Source organism: Polyergus mexicanus, unplaced genomic scaffold, assembly GCF_030449975.1.
Source record: "Polyergus mexicanus isolate NDT 795.1 unplaced genomic scaffold, iyPolMexi1.0 SCAF_3, whole genome shotgun sequence".
NCBI classification, from domain to species: domain Eukaryota; kingdom Metazoa; phylum Arthropoda; class Insecta; order Hymenoptera; family Formicidae; genus Polyergus; species Polyergus mexicanus.
This window is the reverse complement of record NW_027223323.1, coordinates 10,858,699-10,881,700: the sequence shown is the minus strand read 5'-3', so window position 1 is coordinate 10,881,700 and position 23,002 is coordinate 10,858,699. Positions and strand designations below refer to the sequence as shown.

The 23,002-nt window shown below is 44.9% G+C and overlaps 3 protein-coding genes across 3 annotated transcripts; 1 reads left to right on the top strand and 2 right to left on the bottom strand.

Moving 5' to 3' along the window:
* Nucleotides 1-1,835: 1,835 nt before the first annotated feature.
* On the bottom strand, nucleotides 1,836-3,602 carry LOC138944999 (uncharacterized). Its single transcript, XM_070316146.1, has one exon. It carries the CDS (start codon nucleotides 3,600-3,602, stop codon nucleotides 1,836-1,838), a length of 1,767 nt encoding a protein of 588 aa, XP_070172247.1.
* A 36-nt stretch (nucleotides 3,603-3,638) lies between these two features.
* LOC138944998 (uncharacterized) lies at nucleotides 3,639-7,007 on the bottom strand. The gene has a single exon (XM_070316145.1). It carries the CDS (start codon nucleotides 7,005-7,007, stop codon nucleotides 3,639-3,641), a length of 3,369 nt encoding a protein of 1,122 aa, XP_070172246.1.
* A 10,159-nt stretch (nucleotides 7,008-17,166) lies between these two features.
* Nucleotides 17,167-19,052, top strand: LOC138944996 (uncharacterized). The gene is made up of 6 exons (XM_070316141.1): nucleotides 17,167-17,199; nucleotides 17,294-17,570; nucleotides 17,634-18,256; nucleotides 18,377-18,511; nucleotides 18,665-18,831; nucleotides 18,911-19,052. Exons 1-6 carry the CDS (start codon nucleotides 17,167-17,169, stop codon nucleotides 19,050-19,052), a joined length of 1,377 nt encoding a protein of 458 aa, XP_070172242.1.
* Nucleotides 19,053-23,002: the final 3,950 nt, after the last annotated feature.

Here is a 23,002-nt window from a genome sequence, read left to right as displayed (position 1 = left end):
AAGAATAGAGCAAACCTTGCCGTGCACGGGATGACAGCAAATTTGTGACAAGAATAGGGCAAACCTTGCCGTGTACGGCATGATAGCAAATTTGTGATAATTCTCTGTATAGGATGATTCAGAAACTCTGCGACAAACTCTGAGGAACGATAAATCTCGCAGAGAGGAATATTTTTTGTGAAGCAATTCATCATGTTTTCTGACGCGTCGTTTAAGAATATGCGACCGAGCAGACAAGAGTCTTAGGTGGCATTTATTATAATTATGAGATGATGATAATATATGAATAATTGAAAATGAATTCATAATATAATGAATATATGAATTTTATATATATATATATTTACATTTTAAGTAAACAATAAACGAATGACTTAAACTTTTTTAGACATTTATCTGTCCGATTTAAGAGAGACAATCAGTCTAATATCTTAATTCCCTATGTTTGGGATTGTATCAATAATTGAACTGATAGAAATAATTATATTTTTAATCTTCTGTCAGTTGCTTTTTGCAAACTTTATATACTTCTCATGACTAAAAATCAAATACGAGATGGATGCATATAGCGCGTCGCATAACGATGAACAAACGAACTATCGGCTGAATACTATATTTTTGTAAAGTTTGTAATAAAGTAAAGTTGTAAATTTGCTATCATGCCATGTGAGCGAGAGAGAAATGGACGTGGGCGAGCGAAGCCCTGCAAGATTTTGAACACCGCAAACGACGGTGTAAACGGCGCGATTCCGGGAGCGACGGAATAAACGGCGCGTTTCAATTGCGAGAGATTAACCGCGAGCGACGAGAAATCTCTTTTATCACTATCGAAAACTTCGCGTTTCGTATGCGAGAGTACGAACTGAAAAGGCGAGCGACTTTTCTATCACGAGAGTTTAGACGATATATATAACACACTGTCACGGATGTAATTCACGATCGAGTGCGCCCGGCGGTTCCCCGAGAGCGCTTATATACAACCGTTCTTTTGCTGCTTCTAGAATATTCGACTTGTTCGTCACAAAAGATCGCGCCGGTTGTTGTTTGCGATGATTAGTTTAAATTGAACGTTGTTATTGCATTTTGTTATTAATTTCGGCTCTCTCGGGTGACCGCTGCGTGGCCCGCATCGATAGGCCCGAGCACTGCCGCGGGCCGGGCGCGATTCGCTAAGCGCCGCTGACGAAGCGCGCTCTGATTTGCGGAGGGCCGCGCGACGCGCGAGATGTCCGCCAGCGCGCCGAATTATGAGCGTGATTAAGCTGCGCCTTGCTATCACGCTCGTTATGTTGACCGTGATTATTTATGCTTAGTTCGATATCGAACATGCCGCCCGCCTCGTATGGCGTAGCCTACGAAATTTTGGCTGGTGGCGAAATATGCCGGAGTTGAACGCGAACCGATTTTCTTATGCGATCACGCGGCGCGAGCGTGGCGCGGGTCGGTCACGCGGCGCGAATGTGACGCTGCTGCGATGGAATGTGCTTCCATTCATGGTTCGGTAGATTGTGTGACGCGGTGCGCTGCATCGTTCGTGCGCGTAATTGTCTTGGGTTTGTCGGTTTCTCGGTGCAAGTGATTTCGAGAGCCGATGACCGCTATCGCGCGTGTGTTCCCGTTGCTGCGACGATATTTTTGCGACGGCATTTGCGGTCGCGTGTGGTGTAGTGCGGTGTTCAAGTGAACAGCTGATCGCACCGGGATTTACGCAGGGCGCACGCCGGACTCGCGTGCGAGAAAATTTTGACGCGTTTCGCGGTTTATTATCATATGATCGTGATCATTATTTTCTCTTTACAGGGACGTCGAGTGGCGGCGTGCGTGCGATTTGCTCGCTAGTCCTCCTGCGCGGTGGAGTCGCTCTCCGGCAGGAGGATTAATTTTGTGATCGGTCGCGTCAGTTCCGAGGCGGCGGTGCGGATCGTGACTACGCGGATTTGACCGTCCTCGCCAGGATGCACCCGCGTGATTCTGGCCAGAGGCCAACGCGTCGGCGGGGTGTTGTCATTGCGCAGGAGACACAGGCGACCGACTCGCACATCGTCGCTCTTCGCCCACCACTTCGGTCGTTGGAGGAGCGAGTGGATGTACTCCTGGGACCACCGGGCCCAGAAGTGGTCGCGCATCCTCTGGAGTTGCTGCCATCTGGATAGGCGGCCAATCGGTGTCGTCAGGAGGCTTGGCTCGGGAAGTGCGTTGAGGTCCGATCCCACTAGGAAGTGCCCCGGTGTCAGGGCCGCCAGGTCGTCCGGGTCGTCCGATAGCGCCTGGAGAGGCCGAGAGTTCAGACAAGCCTCGATTTGCGTGAAGAGGGTGCTCATCTCCTCGTATGTCAGCGTCGTCTCGCCCAGCACTCTGCGGAGGTGGTGCTTGAGCGACTTCACCGCTGCCTCCCAAAGACCGCCGAAGTGAGGTGCTGCCGGGGGGTTAAAGCACCACTGAATCCGGTCGTTGGCCAGCTGATCAGCGATTTGGCGTTGTTCCGGGTTGCTGGCGGCGAAAAATGCTCGGAGCTGCGCGTCGGCGCCGACAAAGTTTGTGCCGCAGTCACTATGAAGGGAGCGACAGAGACCCCTCCGAGCCGTGAGCCGCCGCAATGCTGCCAGGAATGCCTCCGCGGTGTAGTCGGAGACCACCTCAATGTGCACGGCCCTTGTGCTGAGGCACACGAAGACCGCGATGAAGGCCTTGTGAGCTCGGTGCCCGCGCCCCTTGCTCGTTCGCAACTGGATGGGGCCGGCGTAGTCCACGCCGGTGCGCAAGAATGGCCTTGCTGGCGTGACGCGTGACCGCGGCAGATCACCCATGATCTGCTGCTGCGTGGCCGCCCGCCATCGCACACAGGTGACGCATCGCTGGATCACGGCCTTCACCAGGTAACGCCCCCGAGGAATCCAGTACTGCTGGCGAAGTGACCCGAGGGTGAGTTGCACTCCGCCGTGCAGAGTCCGCTGGTGACATGCCTCGACGATGAGGCGCGTGAGGTGCGATGATCGTGGCAGGATCGTCGGGTGCCTCTCGTCGAACGCCAGGAGCGCATGTTTTATCCGCCCGCCAACCCTGAGGATGCCTTGCTGATCTACAAAAGGGGTAAGTTTTATGAGCGAGCTCTTGCTGGGCAATCTAGCCCCCCGCACGAGTGTCTTCATTTCTTGCTCGTATTCCCCAGCTTGCACCACTCGAATCCACGCCCGGCGAGCCTCGTCGCACTCAGCGGCCGAGAGAGTGGTCCTGGATGGCGGCTGATTCACCTCCGTTTCTGGACGCCGAGCATGGGGTCGCTGAGGCATCCACCGGCGACACCAGGCTGTCACTCGTAGCAGGCGGTTTAGTGACGAGAATCGCGTGAGTTCGTCCGCTTCGCCGATCTCTCCTGCTGGCGCCGCGACGACGTGAGTCCTTGAGCGCGCCTCTGGAGGGTCGTCGTCGAGCCCCTCATCCGGCAATGTCGGCCACGCGGCCTTGTCCTCCTGAAGCCAGGGGGGCCCTGTCCACCAGAGCGGGTGCCCGACCAGGTCGCCTGGGGAAACTCCTCGCGATGCGCAGTCGGCGGGATTTTCCGGTCCCGGAAGATGGTGCCACGCCGCCTTTGGCAGGGTCATCTGGATTTCAGCGGCTCGGTTCGCGACGTACGTTTTTCAGCGCGACGGATGGCCGCGGATCCAGCCCAGCGCGACCGTGGAGTCGGACCATAGGTGGACGGGAGTATCCGGTTGGTCGAGTGTGTGCTGGACATGGGCAGCCAGCCTGACGAGCAGGGTTGCCGCGCAGAGCTCCAGTCGTGGGAGTGACACCGTTTTCAACGGCGCGACCTTGGTTTTTGCTGCAATTAATTTTACCTCTTTCAGCCCCTCGCAGGTCTCCGCTCTCACATAGACGACCGCAGCGTACGCCCGCTCGGATGCATCTGCGAAGCCATGGAACTCGATCGAGGAGCCTGACCTGCTGAGTTGGACATACCGTGGAACGCTGATCTCCTCCAGCCTGTGCAGGTCAGCTTGGAAGCTGCGCCAGAGTTGCGTATTGGTGTCGTCCAAGGGGGTGTCCCAATCAATGCCGAGCAACCAGGTCGACTGGAACTGGATTTTCGCCCGGATAACCGCAGGAGCCAGCCACCCCAGTGAGTCGAATAGGCGAGCCGTCAACGACAAGACGGACCGCTTGGTGTAGACAGCCACAGCGATGTTCCTGGTCGAGAAGGAGAAGCCATCGATGCTCGGGTGCCATTGAAGGCCGAGAGTGCCGTGACTCTCATGCGGGGCCCACGCCCGCAAGTCGCGCTGTGCTCTATGCTCCGGTGGGATGTCGGCAAGCAGGCCGGGAGAATTTGCTGACCACTTTCGCAGCGGAAACCCGCCCGCCGCGCACAGTTGCGTCAGCTGCTGCCGAAGGTCCAGTGCTTCTGCTATGGAGGATGCGCCCGTGAGGATATCGTCCACATAGGCATCCCGGCGCAGGACGGCTGATCCCCTGGGGAAGCGGGCCTCCTCGTCATCGGCGAGTTGTCGCAGAGAGCGCATCGCCAGGAACGGGGCGCACGCTAGCCCGTACGTCACCGTATTCAGTTCGAACTCTCGGTGGGCGGTCTGGTTGTCGTGACGCCATAGAATCTGCTGCAGATGGCGATCCTGAGGGGCTACGAGAACTTGGCGATACATCTTTTCGATGTCGCTCGCCAGCACGTAGCGATGGACTCGCCACCGCAGCAACACGTCGGCCAAGGCGGGCAACAGGTTTGGCCCTGTCTTCAACTGCCTGTTGAGACTTGCTCCTGATGCGACCGCAGAGGACCCGTTGAACACGACCCGGATCTTCGGTGGTGAACTCGCCTTGCGCATCACGCCGTGGTGTGGCAGGAAGCAATCGGGCCTTGGTTGGTCACGGGATGGTGGAGCGAGCGTCATGTGGCCAAGGGTTTCGTACTCCTGCATGAAGTCGCGGTAGAGCTGCCGCAGCTGAGCATCTCGGTCAAACCTCCTCTCCATCTGCCCGAGCAAGCGGGCTGCGGAGCGCCTCGTGCCCGTGAGGTCCGGGAGAGGCAGCTTGAGCGGGAGTCGAACCACGTACCGACCGTTGACGTCTCGAGAATGCGTCCGCGCAAAGTGGTCTTCCGCCTCCCATTCTTCAGTCGTGAGCGGAGGGGCCGCGGAGCTCATGTCCTCCTGTTGCCAGAATCCTTGCACCAGGCCGGGAAGCTCGTCGTCTCCGTGGCATTGGTAAGTCTGAGCGGATCGCGGGCCGCTGGCCATGCCGACGGCGCCCGACAGAATCCACCCTAACCTTGTGTTCTGAGCCACAGGTTCCTGAGGTCGTCCGCGCCGCACGCCCTGCAAAAGAATGTCTGCATAGACGTCCGCACCGAGGAGGAGCTCCACCGCGTCGGCCGCAAAGAATTCCGGGTCTGCAAGCTCCAGCCCGTCAATGTGCTCCCATGATCGCCGGTCCGCATGGAGACCGCCATTGTAGAGCGTGAGTCGAGGAAGGATGAGAGCCGATACGGTCATCTCCGGTTCTCCGTGGAGTGACGACATCTCGAGGTCGACCATGCCCCGAGCGACGCTCGTGAGTTTACCGCCAATGCCGAAGATCGAGACTGAGGTGGGCGACCGCGATAACTTCAATCGCTGCGCCAGCGATTCCGCGATCAGCGAGATTTCCGAGCCCTGGTCGATTAGAGCGCGCGCGGCATGCAAGACGCCGAATCTGTCCGCCACACGAACGCGCGCGGTCGCCAGAAGCACTGCAGGAGCGCGTTTAGCCGTTCGGTTCGCGGCGTGTGAAGACTTGACTGCCTCGTGTGTGCTGCACGCATCGTGCAGAGTCGAATGGTGATGCGCCCCGCACAACGTGCACGTCTTCTTTGATTTGCACTCGCTTGCTTTATGCCGTCCGAGGCAATTGAAGCACAAGTTATTGGCTTCGACGTGCCGCCTCTTCTCCGACGCGGTTTTCGATTGGTACGCGTCGCAGAACATTATGTAATGGTCCTGTTGACACATCGAACAGCGACCGCGTTTGCCCTCCTGTTTCCGGGCGTGAAGCACTCGTGTCGGACGCCCTGAATTCGCGCTCGGTTTCGCGGGGATCATTTCCGGTTTGGCCGACTGCAATGAGTCGAACGTATGCAGCCGACGGTCGAGAAACTGCAGCAACGCGGAGTGTGAAGGCGGCTCTGTCGTGCTGCTAATCGCGTTCTCCCATTCGCGACGCGACCGGGAGTCCAGCAGATCCACGACGAGGTGCACGAAGAGATCCTCCCCGCGCGTTATCGGCCGGCCGATGCTCTCGAGCGAGCCGACGGTGCTCATTACGCCGTGATACAGTCTGCGCAGATCTGAGGCTGACTCACTCTTCAGCCTTTGGATGGCTGTGAACTTCGATATGTACGACCGAACCAGGAGGCGCTTGTTCTCGTAGTAGTCCGTGAGGGTCTTCCACGCGCGGTTGAAATTTTCGCCTGTTGTGGGGAGACTGCGAACTAGAAGCTCTGCTTCTCCTTTCAGGCACGACTTCAGATAGTGGAGCTTCTCGACGTCGGCGGTGGATTCGTCCTTCCCGATGAGGGAGTGAAAGAGGTCGCGGAACGACGGCCAATCCTCGTACAGACCGGAAAACTGCGGGAGTTGGATCCTTGGCAGCGTAGTTCGCGCCGGATGCGACGGCGACGGCACTGGTCCAAAGTCTGGAGTCTCGGTCCTTTCCGCGGCTCTGAGACGTCGGAGCGTGTCCAGGAACATGCCCTTCTGCGTTAGGTACGCCTCCTCAGCTAGCGTTGGCATGTCCGTTTTCACGTATGTGCTTTCCGACAGGGCATCCCAGTGTTCGAGCAGCTTGTCGTGCTGGAACTCGAACTTCGCCCAGTTGGCTTCGAGGGCTTGGAGCCGCGCTTCCGCCAGCCCGATCGTTATGTTGCCGGTTCCCGACTTCCGCAAGTTCTCGTATGCGCGAGAAATGCGTCCGTATAGGTCCGACTGCGAACGGACCGTTGGTTCTTTGTCCTTATTCATCTTTGTTTTTCAGATGAGTGCCGTCCGGAAGAGCACAGACGGATTCACTGCAGGCACTGCACTCACTCCACGCACAGGCACCGGATAGCGATCCGGCTCGAAGGACCAGCAAATGAGCGAGAGAGAAATGGACGTGGGCGAGCGAAGCCCTGCAAGATTTTGAACACCGCAAACGACGGTGTAAACGGCGCGATTCCGGGAGCGACGGAATAAACGGCGCGTTTCAATTGCGAGAGATTAACCGCGAGCGACGAGAAATCTCTTTTATCACTATCGAAAACTTCGCGTTTCGTATGCGAGAGTACGAACTGAAAAGGCGAGCGACTTTTCTATCACGAGAGTTTAGACGATATATATAACACACTGTCACGGATGTAATTCACGATCGAGTGCGCCCGGCGGTTCCCCGAGAGCGCTTATATACAACCGTTCTTTTGCTGCTTCTAGAATATTCGACTTGTTCGTCACAAAAGATCGCGCCGGTTGTTGTTTGCGATGATTAGTTTAAATTGAACGTTGTTATTGCATTTTGTTATTAATTTCGGCTCTCTCGGGTGACCGCTGCGTGGCCCGCATCGATAGGCCCGAGCACTGCCGCGGGCCGGGCGCGATTCGCTAAGCGCCGCTGACGAAGCGCGCTCTGATTTGCGGAGGGCCGCGCGACGCGCGAGATGTCCGCCAGCGCGCCGAATTATGAGCGTGATTAAGCTGCGCCTTGCTATCACGCTCGTTATGTTGACCGTGATTATTTATGCTTAGTTCGATTTCGAACACCATGCATGGCAAGATTTGCTCTGTTATTTGCGTGAATTTTGCATCTCGTTGTGCCAGAGTATACTTTGTTCTGTTCTTTTCGTAAATATGTTATCATATTGTGTACAATAAGGTTTGCTCTGTTCTTGTCGTAAATTTGCTATTATAGCGTGTATAACAAAATTTGCTACTAATTGATGTAAAGTTTGTGTTACACCGTGAATAGCATCATACGTGTTCTTCTTTGCGTAAAATTTACGAGCAAGCCTTTTTCTATTATTTACTGCATCGTGAGACAAAAAATTGTGCCGTCAATTTGCTTCAAACTTTTTGACAAACCAAAACAAGACAAATGTTTGCTAGACAATTGTTGTCAAAATTAAAGCACACCTTGTCGCAAAGCTTTGGCAAAACGTGATTTTAACATTCTTGGCTATCTGGGCATAAGACGATCTATGTATGCCGGAACACTCTATAGCTTTAGATATTAATATATTTTTATAATATGAATTTACTTACTTTAATATTTAAGATAATTGATGTGTGCTTAACTTTACGTCTTATCCTGCCACGTCATCCATTCACACATCCTTTTCTTTTTTAATCGGCCGTAGTACCAAAATATGTCGGATCAGTCGACCAGTATTCCAATTATAAGGACCGGTTGTACACGCGCATGCATGCGTAAAAATACGCATGCGCGTATGCGCGTGTATGCAATTATAATATGTAGATATAATAAAAAACAAAAAATGTATTTTTGATTTTTCAATGTAGATAAAATAAAATTGACGAATACTTTGATAAAAAAATAAGTAAAAGAAGTGATAATCAGAAATATCCTCAGGTAATTTTACGGATGACTTTTTAGTGTGGATCATTTGGGATCATTTTGATCAAATTAGGATATTCTACGGAGATCTTATGCTATATTGGATTAGATGTCCAAGACCGGACATGCTGTGGACGTCCTAATATTGGCCACTGACGGATATCTCAAATCGGATATATGGTGGACATTCATTTCATGTCCATGGACATGCGGACGTAAAATGGACATAAAATGCATGTCCATAGGACATACTGTGCTATGTGGGGAGTGAAACCAAATGTGTCTATAGAATAAATTTTAGTAAACCAAACAACGTTGGATCGTTTTTGGGAGTCTCGTCGAATCGTATATTACAACCTCGGAAATGGCACGAGTTGGATGTACCGATAAATATTATAAGCGTAAATATTATTTGTATAGAATGCAGTGTAACCACTGGTGCGTACAGCAATGACAAGCGCGTACACACGATACATGAATTTTCACCGAGCGTGCCGCCAGGATATAAGATATCGGAAACACCAGCACAGATCATTTATCTACCGATCGCACGGAGCATTAATGATTTAACGATACGCATTGTTGATCAAGAAGGACGCTTGCTCGATTTTCGAGGAGAGGAAATTACTGTAAGATTGCATATACGGCGGCAACAAAAATAATAACATATGACAAATGAAATGTTTGTGTTAAACGAAAGTACGGAGCACGCGAGAGGCAATATTTTTACGAGGGACAATATTTTTGCGAGAAGGCGAGTGGCTGCGGTATCGGGTGACAATAATCAGATCCGGTTACGCCAAAAAGAAGCTCAGCGCATTGAATCGCAAATTTTTGAAATCATTGGGATTCGTCGTACAAAATACTTGAACAATATGATGGACATCTTGAATATCGGAAGTGAGCCGATCTTTGACGATCGTATCGTCAAGATTGAGACTCATACGTACAATCCATACGCCAACACAACGCTTGGATATAGCGACGAGTTATGGATACCGATACAACATCAAGATTTGTACACGTTGCCGTGTGAAAATTTTCTATACGTCGAAGGAAAGTTGAGGGTGTGTAAAGTAGATGAAGGGGCGAGAGTGGCATTGGGAAACAATTGTGTCGCGTTTATGTTTTATGAACTTCGATATGAATTCGACGGTGTGGAGATTGACAGCAACAGAAACATTCAGAATAACTTCCATGATTAAAAACTATATCTCTCTAACAACCGAGAAAGGTAAAATCTTGGGAAATGCTGCGTGGAATATGTCGCATAATGCTGTTGAAACTTACTTCAACTTTTGCGTGCCGCTAAACATACCATTGGGTTTTTGCGAGGATTATAAGCGAGTTGTGATTAACGCTCGTCACGAATTAATTTTGATACGTTCGCGCAACGACAACAATTGCATATTTGGAAATGCTTTGACTGAAGCTGATATCAAATTATTCAAGATACAATGGTGTATGCTACATGTACTATTGAGCGAGGTCAATAAACTATCCTTGCTGCGCGCGTTGAAAACGCGCGATACATGAATATCAGTTTTCGCTCTTGCGATCTATACAAATTTCCTCTATTGCATAATACGACCAAGCATTCGTGGACTGTGAAAGCCGCCTCCCAGCTGGAAAAGCGACGATACATGATCTTTGCGCTGCAGACTGGCAGAAAAAATGCTGAGTCAAAAGATATTACTACGTTCGACGACTAAATTGACCAACGTTAAACTCTATCTAAACTCCGAATTTTATCCCTATGATGATTTGAATTCAGATTTCGATAAAAATAGATTCGCCCTCTTGTTCGATATGTACTCTCGTTTTCGCAAATCTTATTACGGATGTGATAATGATGATGTGCTATTAAACATTTCAAAATTTCTACATTGCGGTCCTCTCACGGTTATTGACTGTTCGCGACAAAACGAGTTTGTCAAAAATTCTACCGTGGGCGAGAGATTAGAGTTTGAGTGCAAGGAGGATATATCGGCAAACATTATCGCCTATTGTCTCATCTTGCACGATCGCGTTGTCGAATATTGCCCATTGACTAACGTAGTTTGTAAGATTATCTAGATCAGCTAATATCCCCTCCAATGTCAAAAATATATAAAGATTGAAATTTTGTCGATCGACAGCAGTCGTACATCATTCTTGCAATCGTACAGTAATATTATCAGCATGATCGCGCCAACGTTTGTGGATCTGCAAGGATTCATTATCGGGCGAAACTTTGTCGTGAAGGAAGTAGCGATACTGAGAAACGGATTATTCTCTCTCACTACCTTCCTGCAAGTCCCGTACCATAGCGTGCCCTTACAAAATCTGAGAAATGTCAAGCTTCATGGTTAATCGAACATCACCATGGACTTCAATGGAAGGATGGAAACGTTCCATACAGCTTCGCTAGGCGATTGATTACGAGAGCTGTAATGGGTGCAACGGAAGAGGAAGATGGAACATCTTCTATCGTGTACGTTAAAGGACATGAAAAACGAAAATGGCTCGCCGATATACTTGATGATAATGCGAAAAACGACGTTATTATCGAGATCTTGGATGTGGACTATGAAGATATCACTTCGTTAAATAAGCTAGATGTTACTAATACTATGCGCTGTTGTTGTGCCTCCGGGAGAGCCACGGTAGTTGGGATTGTTTGCCGGAAGGAATTTAGGAATTCGGGCTCCGCCCGAGAACTTCACTAACTTTATTTAAACAATTTAGACACTTTCCACATTAAATAAATAGATAAATTTGTGCTTTATTTGTGATTTGGCTTATTTACAATGTTCCCGCACTTTCGCTCGCGTCGCGTATCGCGATAGCGGATATCTTGTCGTGCGCGTGTCTAAAGTTGAGTTTCGGTCTCGAGACTCACTTCTCGCTTCTTTGTATGTATTTCTGCCGACTGTTAGCGATTTCACACGCGTGGAGGTAATTAGGAATAAAGATTGCCCGTTTGGTAGTTATTGTGACTACCCGCGTAATATTAATTAATGATGAAGACTGCCCGCGTAATATTAATGGTAAAGACTGCCCGCCGTTCGTTAGCGGTGAGCCTTTTTATTAACTCCCCTTGGCTTCCCGGGAGGGGGTCGTTTAGCGACAAGGCTGTGTGTCGTGTCGCTCGATTTTGGCAATATCCGGATGCAAGCTAAGAAGTTCTAAGTAGGACTTCTTTGCTTGCACTTTCGCAATTTCTTTATTCTTTTTTATTTCGCAACGAAATGATTGCGCAGTCGCTCGGGCTTCGCACGTGGCTCGCGTTGTCAGCGCTTTGTTCGGTCAACGCTCGTAACGTGATCTGTATTCGCGTTACACGTTGAAGAATGCTATTATATAAAATAATATATATCTAAAATAGTATATATCTAGAATAGAATAGTATCGGGTTATTACACTGTGAAAAACATTTAAAAAATTGCGTTTTACAAAATGTACTGTATTTAAAAAATTCAATTGGTGGACGAATCATCATAAAGACTCACCCAAACATTATTTAGAATAAACTATTGTCAAAATATATTTTTATTCTCTTTTATTCTTCCCTTTTCTTCTTTCTTATCCCAGTATGCGAATATTAAATTTTAGTACGTGATGATATCGGCGTCAGTCGTCTTATCAGACGGCTACAGATGTTGCATTTCAATACATGGGCATAGACTTTAAATATTTGAATGGTGTATAAATAATTATTTTGTCGTTCAATAGTCGTTTATAGCCATTCAATAGCCGTTCAGAGCTATTCATAACCGTTGGATAGCCGTTCAATAGCCGTTCGATAGTCGTTCGATAGTCGTTCAATAGACGTTCGATAGTAGTTCAATAGTCTTTCATAGCCGTTCGATAGCCATTCGATAATCGTTTAATAGCTGTTCAAAGCCGTTCATAGCCGTTCGATAGCCGTTCAAAAGCCGTTCGATAGCTATTCGATAGTCGTTCGATAACCGTTCTGAAGCCGTTCGATAACTGTTCAAAACTGTTCGATAGTGGTTTACATATTATAATAATATATTATTCATAGTTAGAAAACTTTAGATAATTGTCCGTGGAAATGTGGTCACTTTTGTCTTCTTATCATGTGCAGAAGGTAAGTATTCTTTGTAAGTGATACATCCCTTACTCTAAAATGTTCGAGACATGTCTATTTTGTTGTGTCCGTCACAAAGTTTCGAGCAGTCTGTGAATATAGTTTGTTTAAAGTATTCAACTGTTTGTGAATAACGTTTGTTTAATGTAGAAAATGCCGTCGTTAATAGAATTGATATTACAACGAGGACGGTTAAACGCGTCGTGGTGGGCGCAGGATTTAGCGATGGGATTGTTAAGAGCCCTGTTAAATCTGTTGTGTTTTAAAGAGTAAGTAATGTTTCCGCATATTTTACATTGTATTAATTATTTATAACATATATTATAATTCGATTTCATTTAATTTATAGTATCAATGTACGAGCAATATCGAAATTCCCGGATTCGTGAATATAAAACGCTGGAAATTCATAAGAATTGTGCGACGCCACGAGCACGAAATACGCGAAGACGTCTGGGAGGATAACGGCCCGGACGGCCTCCACGTAGATCTGAGATGCCTCTTCGACCTCTTCATGCCCTACGAAGAGGACATAGAGGAATCGTGGGACGAGCCTCCGAGCAAGAGGTCGAAGGGTTGATTGTATCTTTTTAAGATTTGTAATATATTAAATATTAAATATTAAAAATTAAATTGGTATACTAATAAGACTTGTATTTTTCTGTTTCAGATGGAGCGCTACCTTATTATATTTTTATATTTTTTTATATCATTATTATTTTTTTTAATATACACACGCGCGCGCGCGCTTTTGTTTTAAACACAATTTTGAATAAATATTATTATTATATTTAAAAAATGTCGATTATTCCTGCGCCTTTTTCTTTCCTTTTCTTACTCCTGCATGCCTCGCGCTATCTTTCTTTCTCTCTCTCTCTCTCTCTCTCTCTCTCTCTCTCTCATACCTGTGCGCTATGCTTTTCTTATACGTGAACGCCTCGCGCTATCCTTTTTCCACGTTCATGCGAACGCCATCCTCTTCCCATATGCATGCTGACGCCTCGCGCTATTCCTTTCCCACGTTCATGCCATCGCCATTCTTCTCGCACCGCCTTGTGAACGCTCTCTCTCCCACACATTGCGGACGCCTCGCGCTATCTCTCTCGCACCTACTCGGCTTCGCCGCGATCCCACTCTTCCCCGCAGACCCCTCTCCCACAGATTTCGCCGCGGTCCTTTTACCCCCTCTCTGCGGATTCCTCGCCGGCAAGTTTTGCCGCGGTCCCCCTTCCCTCCTCTCGCGGATCTCTCGTCAACCGGTTAAGACACAGTCTCCCCGCGTGACGTCATACCCCTGTGCCGGTTTCCCCTCGCCTCTCACCCCCCCCCCCCCCCTTAGAGAACCTGTGTTAGAACCGGCCTTATCACTCTACTTTACGCATATTACGAAATATAATGCGTAATATAACCCTAAACATTTGATATCTTCGGTCTGAGAATTGGTATCCCATCTGCTTTTCATTGGCGTCGCAATGACCAAATATATTATGCCAGCCAATCACGAAAAGTCTGGTTGGGTTGGCGCCTCTCTCTCTCTCTCTCTCTCTCTCCTACAGACTTTCTATTGTAAATAGAATAGAATGTAATGTTAAATAGATAAAAGAATGCAAAATTTTATATTTTTAATATTTTCTGCATCTTACATTAAATAGATCTACTTTAGTTATAAAAAATAATTCAATTGAATATTATGCATTATATTTTTTTAGATTTACTTAGCGCGATTTTTTGATTTCACTTATTTTTGATGCTAATATTTTAAGTTTTGATAAATCTGCATAAAAGGTTATACCTCATCGATTTTATCGCTACTTAAATATGTTATAGGGGAGGTTTTTCTGAGTAATTCCCCGTAAGAAAAAAGTAGGGGAAAGCATTTGTTTAGAGGATATAATAAATTGAAGTTTCACAATTTTAATGCTTTCTTTGAAGCATTATAAAATAAAATTAGGAACTGTGATATTTGTGTACATTTTATTTCTTGCAGAGGACGTAGGAAATGTTTTTGTTTACATTTACGAGATAAGTACAGTCATAGATGGGTTATATAACCAAATTAAATTTTAGTTTTAAATCAGAAATAGGTTTGGGTTTGGTTACATTATTCGGGAGTGGAGCCTCCTAGAAGAGGAGATGGAACTACTGCACCCACGCATATATTGTACTTTCCTATTCACACAACAATTGTGGGGTGGACCTCGCTTCGCGTTGTAAAGTATATACGTGGACGCAGTGGGTTCTGCCCCCCTCTACGGGGGGGCTCCACTTCCGGAAGATATAACCTAACCCAAACCCATTTTTAGTTTTAAAAGTAAAATTGAAGATATGATTCAAAAATTCATGTAGTCGCATATTGAAAGCTGTTAATAAATTGCGAGAAATAGGTGAAACCGATTATTGACAAAATATCTATGATCATGTACCTATCCCGTAAACAAATATTTTTTCCATGTCCGCCCTACAACAAATACAACATACACAAACTTCACTTTTCCTAATATTACTTTATAATATCCGAGAAAAAGCATTAAAACTGTGAAATTTTAATTTGTCATATCTTCTAAACCAGTGCTCAGATGTAGTTGCACATTTCAGCCCGATTCCGTGGCTCACGCCTATTGCTCCTTACTCACCGCTCGTGCGTTAGCGATGAGTCGCCAGATACGCATAATTAAGGAGCGCGACGCTTTGTCTCAGGAGCGTCCGTATATAAGAATGCCCAAATATAATAATAAGACAATACTTCTCTATAATTAAAAATTCTTCGATACTTTGTATCAATATCAAATATAAAATATTGAAGAAAAACTTTTAGAATTTTGAGAATTTTTGCGGTGCATTTAAAAAAGTATTCCCAGTCACCAAAGTCTGTTCAAACAGATTTTACCAAACGTCTGCTACAAATTTTTGTCAGCAGAAAGACTGCAGATTGTATACAAAATCTGTTATATCAAATAATGATAGCAGAATGTCAGCAGAAATATTACAGAACCTGCTGACATAATTTGACAACAGATCAGTAGCAACAAACCGAGCAGGATTTATACAGAATTATCATAGCAGATTGGCAGCAGAAACCAAGCAGGATCTGCGCAATGCAGTTTGATGCCAGATTGATGGCAGAAACCGCGCAAGATTTGCGCGTGCTTAATTTGATAACAAATTGGCAGCAGAAATCGAGCAGAATATGTAGCTTTTAGCTATTTATTGAAATAATATATTTTATTCGCTTACGGCTATGCGGCGCATTATTCACTTTGTATACTCGTATTCAAGTTCTTGTCATGAGCATATATAAAGCCTGCAAAATAAGGCTAATAATATATGTAATTATTTCCATCAGTTTAATTTCTGATATGGCTCTCGTACAGGGAAATTCAGATATTGAACTGATTTTTGGGAAATCGGACAAATAAATGTCTGATTTTCACTTATTCGGTCAATTTCTGTCCGAACAAGTAAAAATATTTTGTTATTACCTACTTAAGATATAAAAAATAGAAATTAACTTCTATTGTATATAAATAAAATCTTTAATTTTATAAATTAAATTATTTAAATTTTTCATTATATTATATTAATAAATGTTATTAATATTATATATTTATATGTTATTAATACAAATGTCAACAAATGACGTCCCGTGAATGTGATGTCAATTATTGACGTCATTTTCGAATCTTATGACCTAATTTAGGACGTCTAATTGGTCATTTGTGACCAAAATTTAACATTTTTTGTCTCAATAAAACAAAGATATATTATATACATTGTATATTTCATTTATTATCTTTTAAGCAAAACGAGCAATATAAATTAATGAAGCATTTAAATGCTCGCAATTCAATTTAAATTATGATGAAAGATCCTGCTCGATTTCTGCCACTAATCTGACATTAAACTGCGTTGCGCAGAATCTGCTCAGTTTCTGCCGCCAATCTGGCATTTAATTGCGTTGTGCAGATCCTGTTTGATTTCTGCCGTTAATTTGCTGTCAGCTTATGTCGACAGGTTCTGCCGGCAAAACACAAGCTTAATACGGACGCAGTTGATGCCAATCTACTGCAATATTCTGCTTGAATCTGCTCGCAAACTGCTGGCAGACTGCTAACATTTTGCTTACTGGATTGCCATAATCGAACAACTTGGCGATTCTAAAGGCGTAGCTTTGCGTCGATTCTACACATTGGAGCGAAAACTGAATAAGAATTAAAGATTACGAGCTCAGTATAATGAATTTCTTGACGAATATCAACAATATGGAATTGATCGAGGATTAAGATTCAACGTCAGCGAGCTATTATTTACCTCATCATCCGGTCTTCAAGGAGATCAGCTTAACCACGAAATTGCGTGTTGTTTTTGATGCATCCTGCAAAACTTCGACAGGAATTTCACTGAATGATGTGTTCATGGTAGGTCCAACTTTACAGCAAGATCTTTTGGACATAATCCTTCGATTTCGTTCCTAGCAATACGTCATGACATCAGATGTCGAAAAGATGTATAGACAAGTTCGTATTGACCAATCTCAAACTCAATACCAACGCATTTTGTGGAGAGCAAAACCTAAAAAAGAAATCAAAACGTTTGAATTCAAAACTGTAGCCTACGGCACGGCTTTCTTCTTGGCAATACGAGCGTTACAAGAAGTTGCGCATCTCGAAAAAGCAAATTCCATTGGGAGCAGCAACGGTGCTGTCAGACTTCTACGTTGACGACTTGTTGACCGGAGCAAACGATTTGGGCCGAGCAATAGCGATTCGTGATGAAGTGATAACCGCACTAGCCAAAGGCGGATTTAAATTAAGAAAATGGTCATTGAACTCTAAAAAATTGTTTCCGGATTCAGTGTCATCGGAGCCGATCTTGACCCTAGACAAAAGTGAGTATTTATCGACGTTGGGATTACAGTAGCATTTGCTCAACGATACCTTGCAATACAAAGTGAAGAAGCTAACGCTCTCTAACACCGTAACAAAAAGAGCTATTTTGTCAAGTATTGCTCCAATTTTTGACCCTCTCGGGTTACTCGAGCCAGTCATCATCACCGCAAAAATCCTGATACAGAAACTTTGGTTACTCAAAATCGATTGGGATGAAACAGTGCCCTTGGAAATTGAGACTAAATGGCGTGCTTATGAAAATCAATTGAGTCTTCTAAACACATTAAGAATTCCTAAAAAAATTATCGCACATTCGCCGCCTTACACTATCGAAATACACGGTTTTTGTGACGCCAGCATGGATGTGTATGGAGTCATGGTATATATCAGAAAAATAAGCTTTGATGGTCATAGAGAGACTCGTCTGTTATGTGCAAAGTCGCGTGTCGCTCCGACGAAAAGTGTCACCCTGGCAAGATTGGAACTTTGTGCGGCGCACTTGCTGGCCCAATTGATTCACAGGATTTCACAAGCTCTCGGGATCGAATTTGATGGCATTCATCATTGGTCTGATTCCATGATCGCCTTGGCATGGATAAGAACCAACACAAAACGTTGGAGCATATTTGTGTCTAATCGTGTAGGACAAATTCAAGAATTAACCGATATATCATCCTGGAAGCATGTGAATACTAAAGAGAATCCTGCAAACGCGATTTCTCGAGGAATTTCACTTTCTTAGTTAATTCAATCGCATCTATGGTGGAGTGGGTCACAATGGCTTAATTTTAAAAACACGAATTAGGAGACAACTTCAACTGTCACACCTATTTTGGAAGACCTTCCCGAAGCGCGCAAGAGCACTTTGATGACAACAAATACTTGTCAAGAATGGAACGTTTTCTACACAATTTCTAGTATGACTCGATTAATACAAATCGTAATACATCTTACGTTTTATTGAAAATGCAAGAAAAATCAAGCAGGAGTATCGGCTTGATTCTCTCTCTGCTTAAAAATTGAACCAAACAATCATACGATTGCCAAAATCGTTCAAAAGTATGCATTCTCTATTGAAATAAAGGCATTGCAGAAAAATCAATCAATGGCTCGCAACAGCAAACTGATTAGCCTATCACCGTTTATCGAGAATGGTGTTATCCGGGTTGGAAGCAGGCTATCGCATTTTAAGTTGCCATATTTCACGAAACACCCCATCGTGCTGCTTTCCAAATATGAGTTCACAAAGATGCTAATATAGTGCATGAGCATCAAAGGCTATTTCATGCAGGACCTCAATCAAATCTGGCGTTCTTATAACAACGTTTTTGGCTAATAGCTGGAAGAAATGCGGTAAAACAGGTTACACGAAACTGCATAAAGTGCTTTCGTACAGTACCGATCTCAAAGCCAACAGTCATGGGGAACCTCTCCATCTCAAGAATATTCCCCACAAGACCGTTCATTCATTGCGGAATTGATTATTGCGGGCCGTTTATGGTGCGGGAGTCAAGAAGACGCAATTAAAAACATTCCAAGGTTTACGTGGCTGTATGCCTATCCTGTAAGGCAATTCATCTTGAGTTGGTGTTTGATTTATCGATAGAATCGTTTTTAACTGCTCTCAAAAGATTCATTTCGCGAAGAGAAAACCTGTCAGATATATACACTGATAATGGAACAAACTTTGTTGGAGCTGCAAGAAAATTGAAGGAACTACGTCAAGTTTTTCTCAATGAAGTAAGTCGAGATAGCGTGATAGACTTTTCAGGATAAAATGGAATAACATGGCATTTTATTCCTCCACAATCAAGCGTACTTTAGTGGTTTGTGGGAAGCTGCCGTCAAGGCTATAAAGTTTCACTTTAAGAGGGTCACCGGAACCGCGGCTCTTATATCTGACGAATTGCACCGTATTAACTCAAATCGAGGCAGTGCTTAATTCCTGACCTCTTATCCCCTTATCAAGCGATCCTAATGACTACACGTATTTAAGCCCTGCACATTTCTTGATTGGAAACCACTTTGCTGCCATCCCGGAACCTGCATTGTTAGATATCAAGGAGAATCGTCTGTCCAAATGGCAGCGCATTGAACAAATCAACCAACATTTCTGAAAGAGATGATCAGTTGACTATCTCAACGAATTGCAACAACGCACCAAATGGAAAACTAATGCGCCATCACTGAAACCAGATGATTTGGTAATCATACGCGAGGACAACATTCCACCATTATGCTGACCCTGGCACGAGTTAAGACCGTGCATCCCAGGCTTGACGGCGTGGTGCGTGCGGTCACGGTTAAGACTGCCAAGGGAATCTACAAGAGACCAGCCATTCGACTATGTCCCCTTCCGTTGAGAAAACTCGTAGACCGTGACTTATTTCCTGCCAAATTCAACATGTTCATTTAAGTCAATTCGTTTATATTAGTCAACTCACGTTAATTTCTTTTCAATTCGCAAGATTATCTCATTTATTTTTTGTTTTATTTTGTTTTTGTTTGCTTCTTGTTGAAAAGACGCTCTTTTCAAGGCGGCCGATATGTTTAGGCTTTTTCACACGTAAATCAACGCGCTGTTATCAGGCGAAAACTTACCACAGAGCGACGGTTGGACTCAGCCTGAGCCCTCCTTTTTTCGTTCCATCTTTGTTTCTCGTGGCCCTGGCTTCGCGTCGCTGCAATCCGGCAGTTGTGTGCAAGCTCTCACGTGTTGCAAACCAAAGAAAATTTATTTGAGATAATAAAGGTGAATTTATTATCAATAAAAAAGTGGACTCGTGTCTTAATTGCTTACCATATATGGAACAGTAACCTTTTATGCATATTTACCATAATAATTTTATCAATAATGTTTCATTATCAAGATGAATAAAATAATATTTTAATTAATCAACAATCATGATATGTGATTATTTAGAGACAAATCACGCCTGTCAAATATGACAAATTTATGTGTCAAGGCATTCCTCTATTTCCGATCGTATAACAATTATTAAAACTTTAAAAGTTATTGTAAATATAATAAATATTAAGACGGGGGGCAAGATGGTGGTTGAAAGGAATAACACGTGTAATCGTTACTCGTCAAGAAAGTGAGGAGAAGAGGATTCAAAGAAGAAGGAGAGAGTCAGAAAGGGGATGAGTAAGAAGGAAAGAATGAGGCGCACACGTACGAATAAAGGGAGAGTTGGAGAGTAAAGGAACGATGAAAGAGAAGAGGAAAAGTGGAGTAGTCTGGAGGTTAGGTTGTTGGGGGAGAGAGAGAGAAGGGGAGAAGAGCGATAAAAAGGAAAGCACGCCGGAAGTGTGGAAAGGTAACGGAAAGTAGAAGGAAAGTCGGTAAGGAAGAGGATGGAGCGGGTAAGGAAGAGTTGGCGTAGAAGGCTCAAGAGAGGGCGTCAGAGGACCGAGATGGATCGAGCAAGTCGTAGATCGATATGGAAACAATGCAGTGGAAGTTAGGTTAGGAGAAAGGTAGTGGATGGAAAAGCTGGAAAGGATAAAGTGCGTTGTGAGAAAAGAAATGAAGGAAGTGAAAGGAGAGAGAGGCGGAATAGAAGATTAGAAAGCGTGTGAGAAGAACGGAAGAGGACAGGAGGGAAAGAGAAGGAAGGAGATAAAGGAGGAAGGGAGAGTGAGAGGAAAGAAGAAAAGGAGAGAAGTAAGAAGGTTGGGAAAAGGAATTGGGAGGAAAAAAAACAGATGGAGGACATGCAAAGTGGTTGAAGGAGCTGGTGGTGAAGGTAGGGGGAATAAGGAAGGAGCTGAAATTATGGAGAGAAGAGAGAGCGAGAGGAAGGAGAGAAAAGGAGGAGGAAACAGCGGTATCGCAGGAGCAGGAAGAGGAAAGTGAAGAGGAAGATGAGGAAGGGAGAGAGGAGGCGAGGGAGCAAGGAAGAGGAGAGAAGAGGGGGATAGGAGGTGTAAGGATAGCAGTGAAGGAGGAAATTGTGGCGAAAAAGGATGAAAGGAGAAAGGAATCAGAAGAGACAGGCAGTGAAAGAGAAGGAAAGAGAGAGAGAGAGAGAGAGAGAGAGAGAGAGAGAGAGAGAGAGAGAGAGAGAGAGAGAGAGATGAGAGGGAGAATAGGATGAGCAGGTCGGGAGAAGAGAGGAAAAAAGAAGAGAGAGGAAGAGGAGGGAGAGAGAGGAAGGAAGGGAGAGCACGGTAGAAGGCACAGGAGGAGAGAGAAGAGAAAGAATTGGAAGAGAGAAAAAGGAGACAAGAAGTAGAAAGGAGGACGAGGAAAGGGAAAGGACAAGGAGGAGAAGAGAGGAGAGAGAAGAAGAGAGGAATGGAGGAAAAGAAGAAGGGAGTGAGGTGAGGAAAGAAAGAAAGGCGAAGGAAGTTAAGGTGAGCAGGAGAGAAGGAAAGGACATAGAAGAGAGAAGAAAAGAGGAAGAAGAGACAAGAGAAGGACTAGAAGAAAGAAGGAAAAGAATTGTAGTGTGGAGAGGCGTGGAAGGAAAAGAGCCGGAGGAGAGAAGGGAGGTTGTGCTAGAAGTAATGGAAGAGGTATTGGGGAGAAGGGTAAAAATGAGAGGGGTAGTGGAAAGAATAGGGGAGGGGGGGAAAAAGGCATTATTAGTGGAAATGGATAAAGAAGAGGACAAGGATGAGATATTGGAGAAAAGGAGTGAGATAAGGGGATTGTGGAAGATAGACGTGGACGAGGACTTAACGATGGAGGAGAGAAGAATGAGATGGAGGATGGTAGAAAAAGCGAAGATGGAAAGAGGATGCGGAAGAAGCGTGGTGGTAAGCAACAGAAGGATTTGGATAGACGGGAAGGAATGGACATGGGACGAGAGGAAGGAGAGATGGAGGATGAAGTGAGAGGTATAAGAGAGAGGAAGTAGAAAGAAGTTGGAGTTTTGTAAAGGTTCGGGTACGCTCCTTAAAAGCGCCTTGAAACCCTTAGGGGACCAATAAAGCATATTCTATTCTATTCTAATAAATATTAAGACATTTAATAGAATGCGATAAAATTGAAAGTAATGTAACTAAATTTAATGCGAAATATTACATTAGCCTCAGATATTTTCTGTAATAAATAAATATAGAATTATAGAATAAATTAGAAATAAAAATTACCTTAACTCCTCCCCAAGTAAACAAGGTGACATCAGAAGACGACATAATGACGTCTACTTTTAGTCATTTATGGTCTATGACGTCGGCGGCTAATAATGAACGTTTGTAAGACATCATTGCTGAGACCAACTAAAGACGTCATTTTGAAGGCGTCTTAAAGTTGTCTGAATAAAGTTTTATAACATAACTATTTTTACTTTTAGATATTATATAATTATAGATATTATATAAAAATTAAATATTATATAAAAATTAGATATTATATAAAAATTTAGATATTATATAAAAATATACTAATAATAAAATAAAAACCACAAAATTAACTATAATA

Coding starts and splice junctions, on each gene's coding strand:
- LOC138944999 (XM_070316146.1), bottom strand. CDS start 3,602: ATGACCCTGCCAAAGGCGGCGTGGCACCATCTTCCGGGACCGGAAAAT.
- LOC138944998 (XM_070316145.1), bottom strand. CDS start 7,007: ATGAATAAGGACAAAGAACCAACGGTCCGTTCGCAGTCGGACCTATAC.
- LOC138944996 (XM_070316141.1), top strand. CDS start 17,167: ATGACATCAGATGTCGAAAAGATGTATAGACAA. Junction 17,571..17,633: donor GATCTTGACCCTAGACAAAA/GTGAGTATTTAT, acceptor TGCAATACAAAG/TGAAGAAGCTAACGCTCTCT. Junction 18,257..18,376: donor ATATATCATCCTGGAAGCAT/GTGAATACTAAA, acceptor AACACGAATTAG/GAGACAACTTCAACTGTCAC.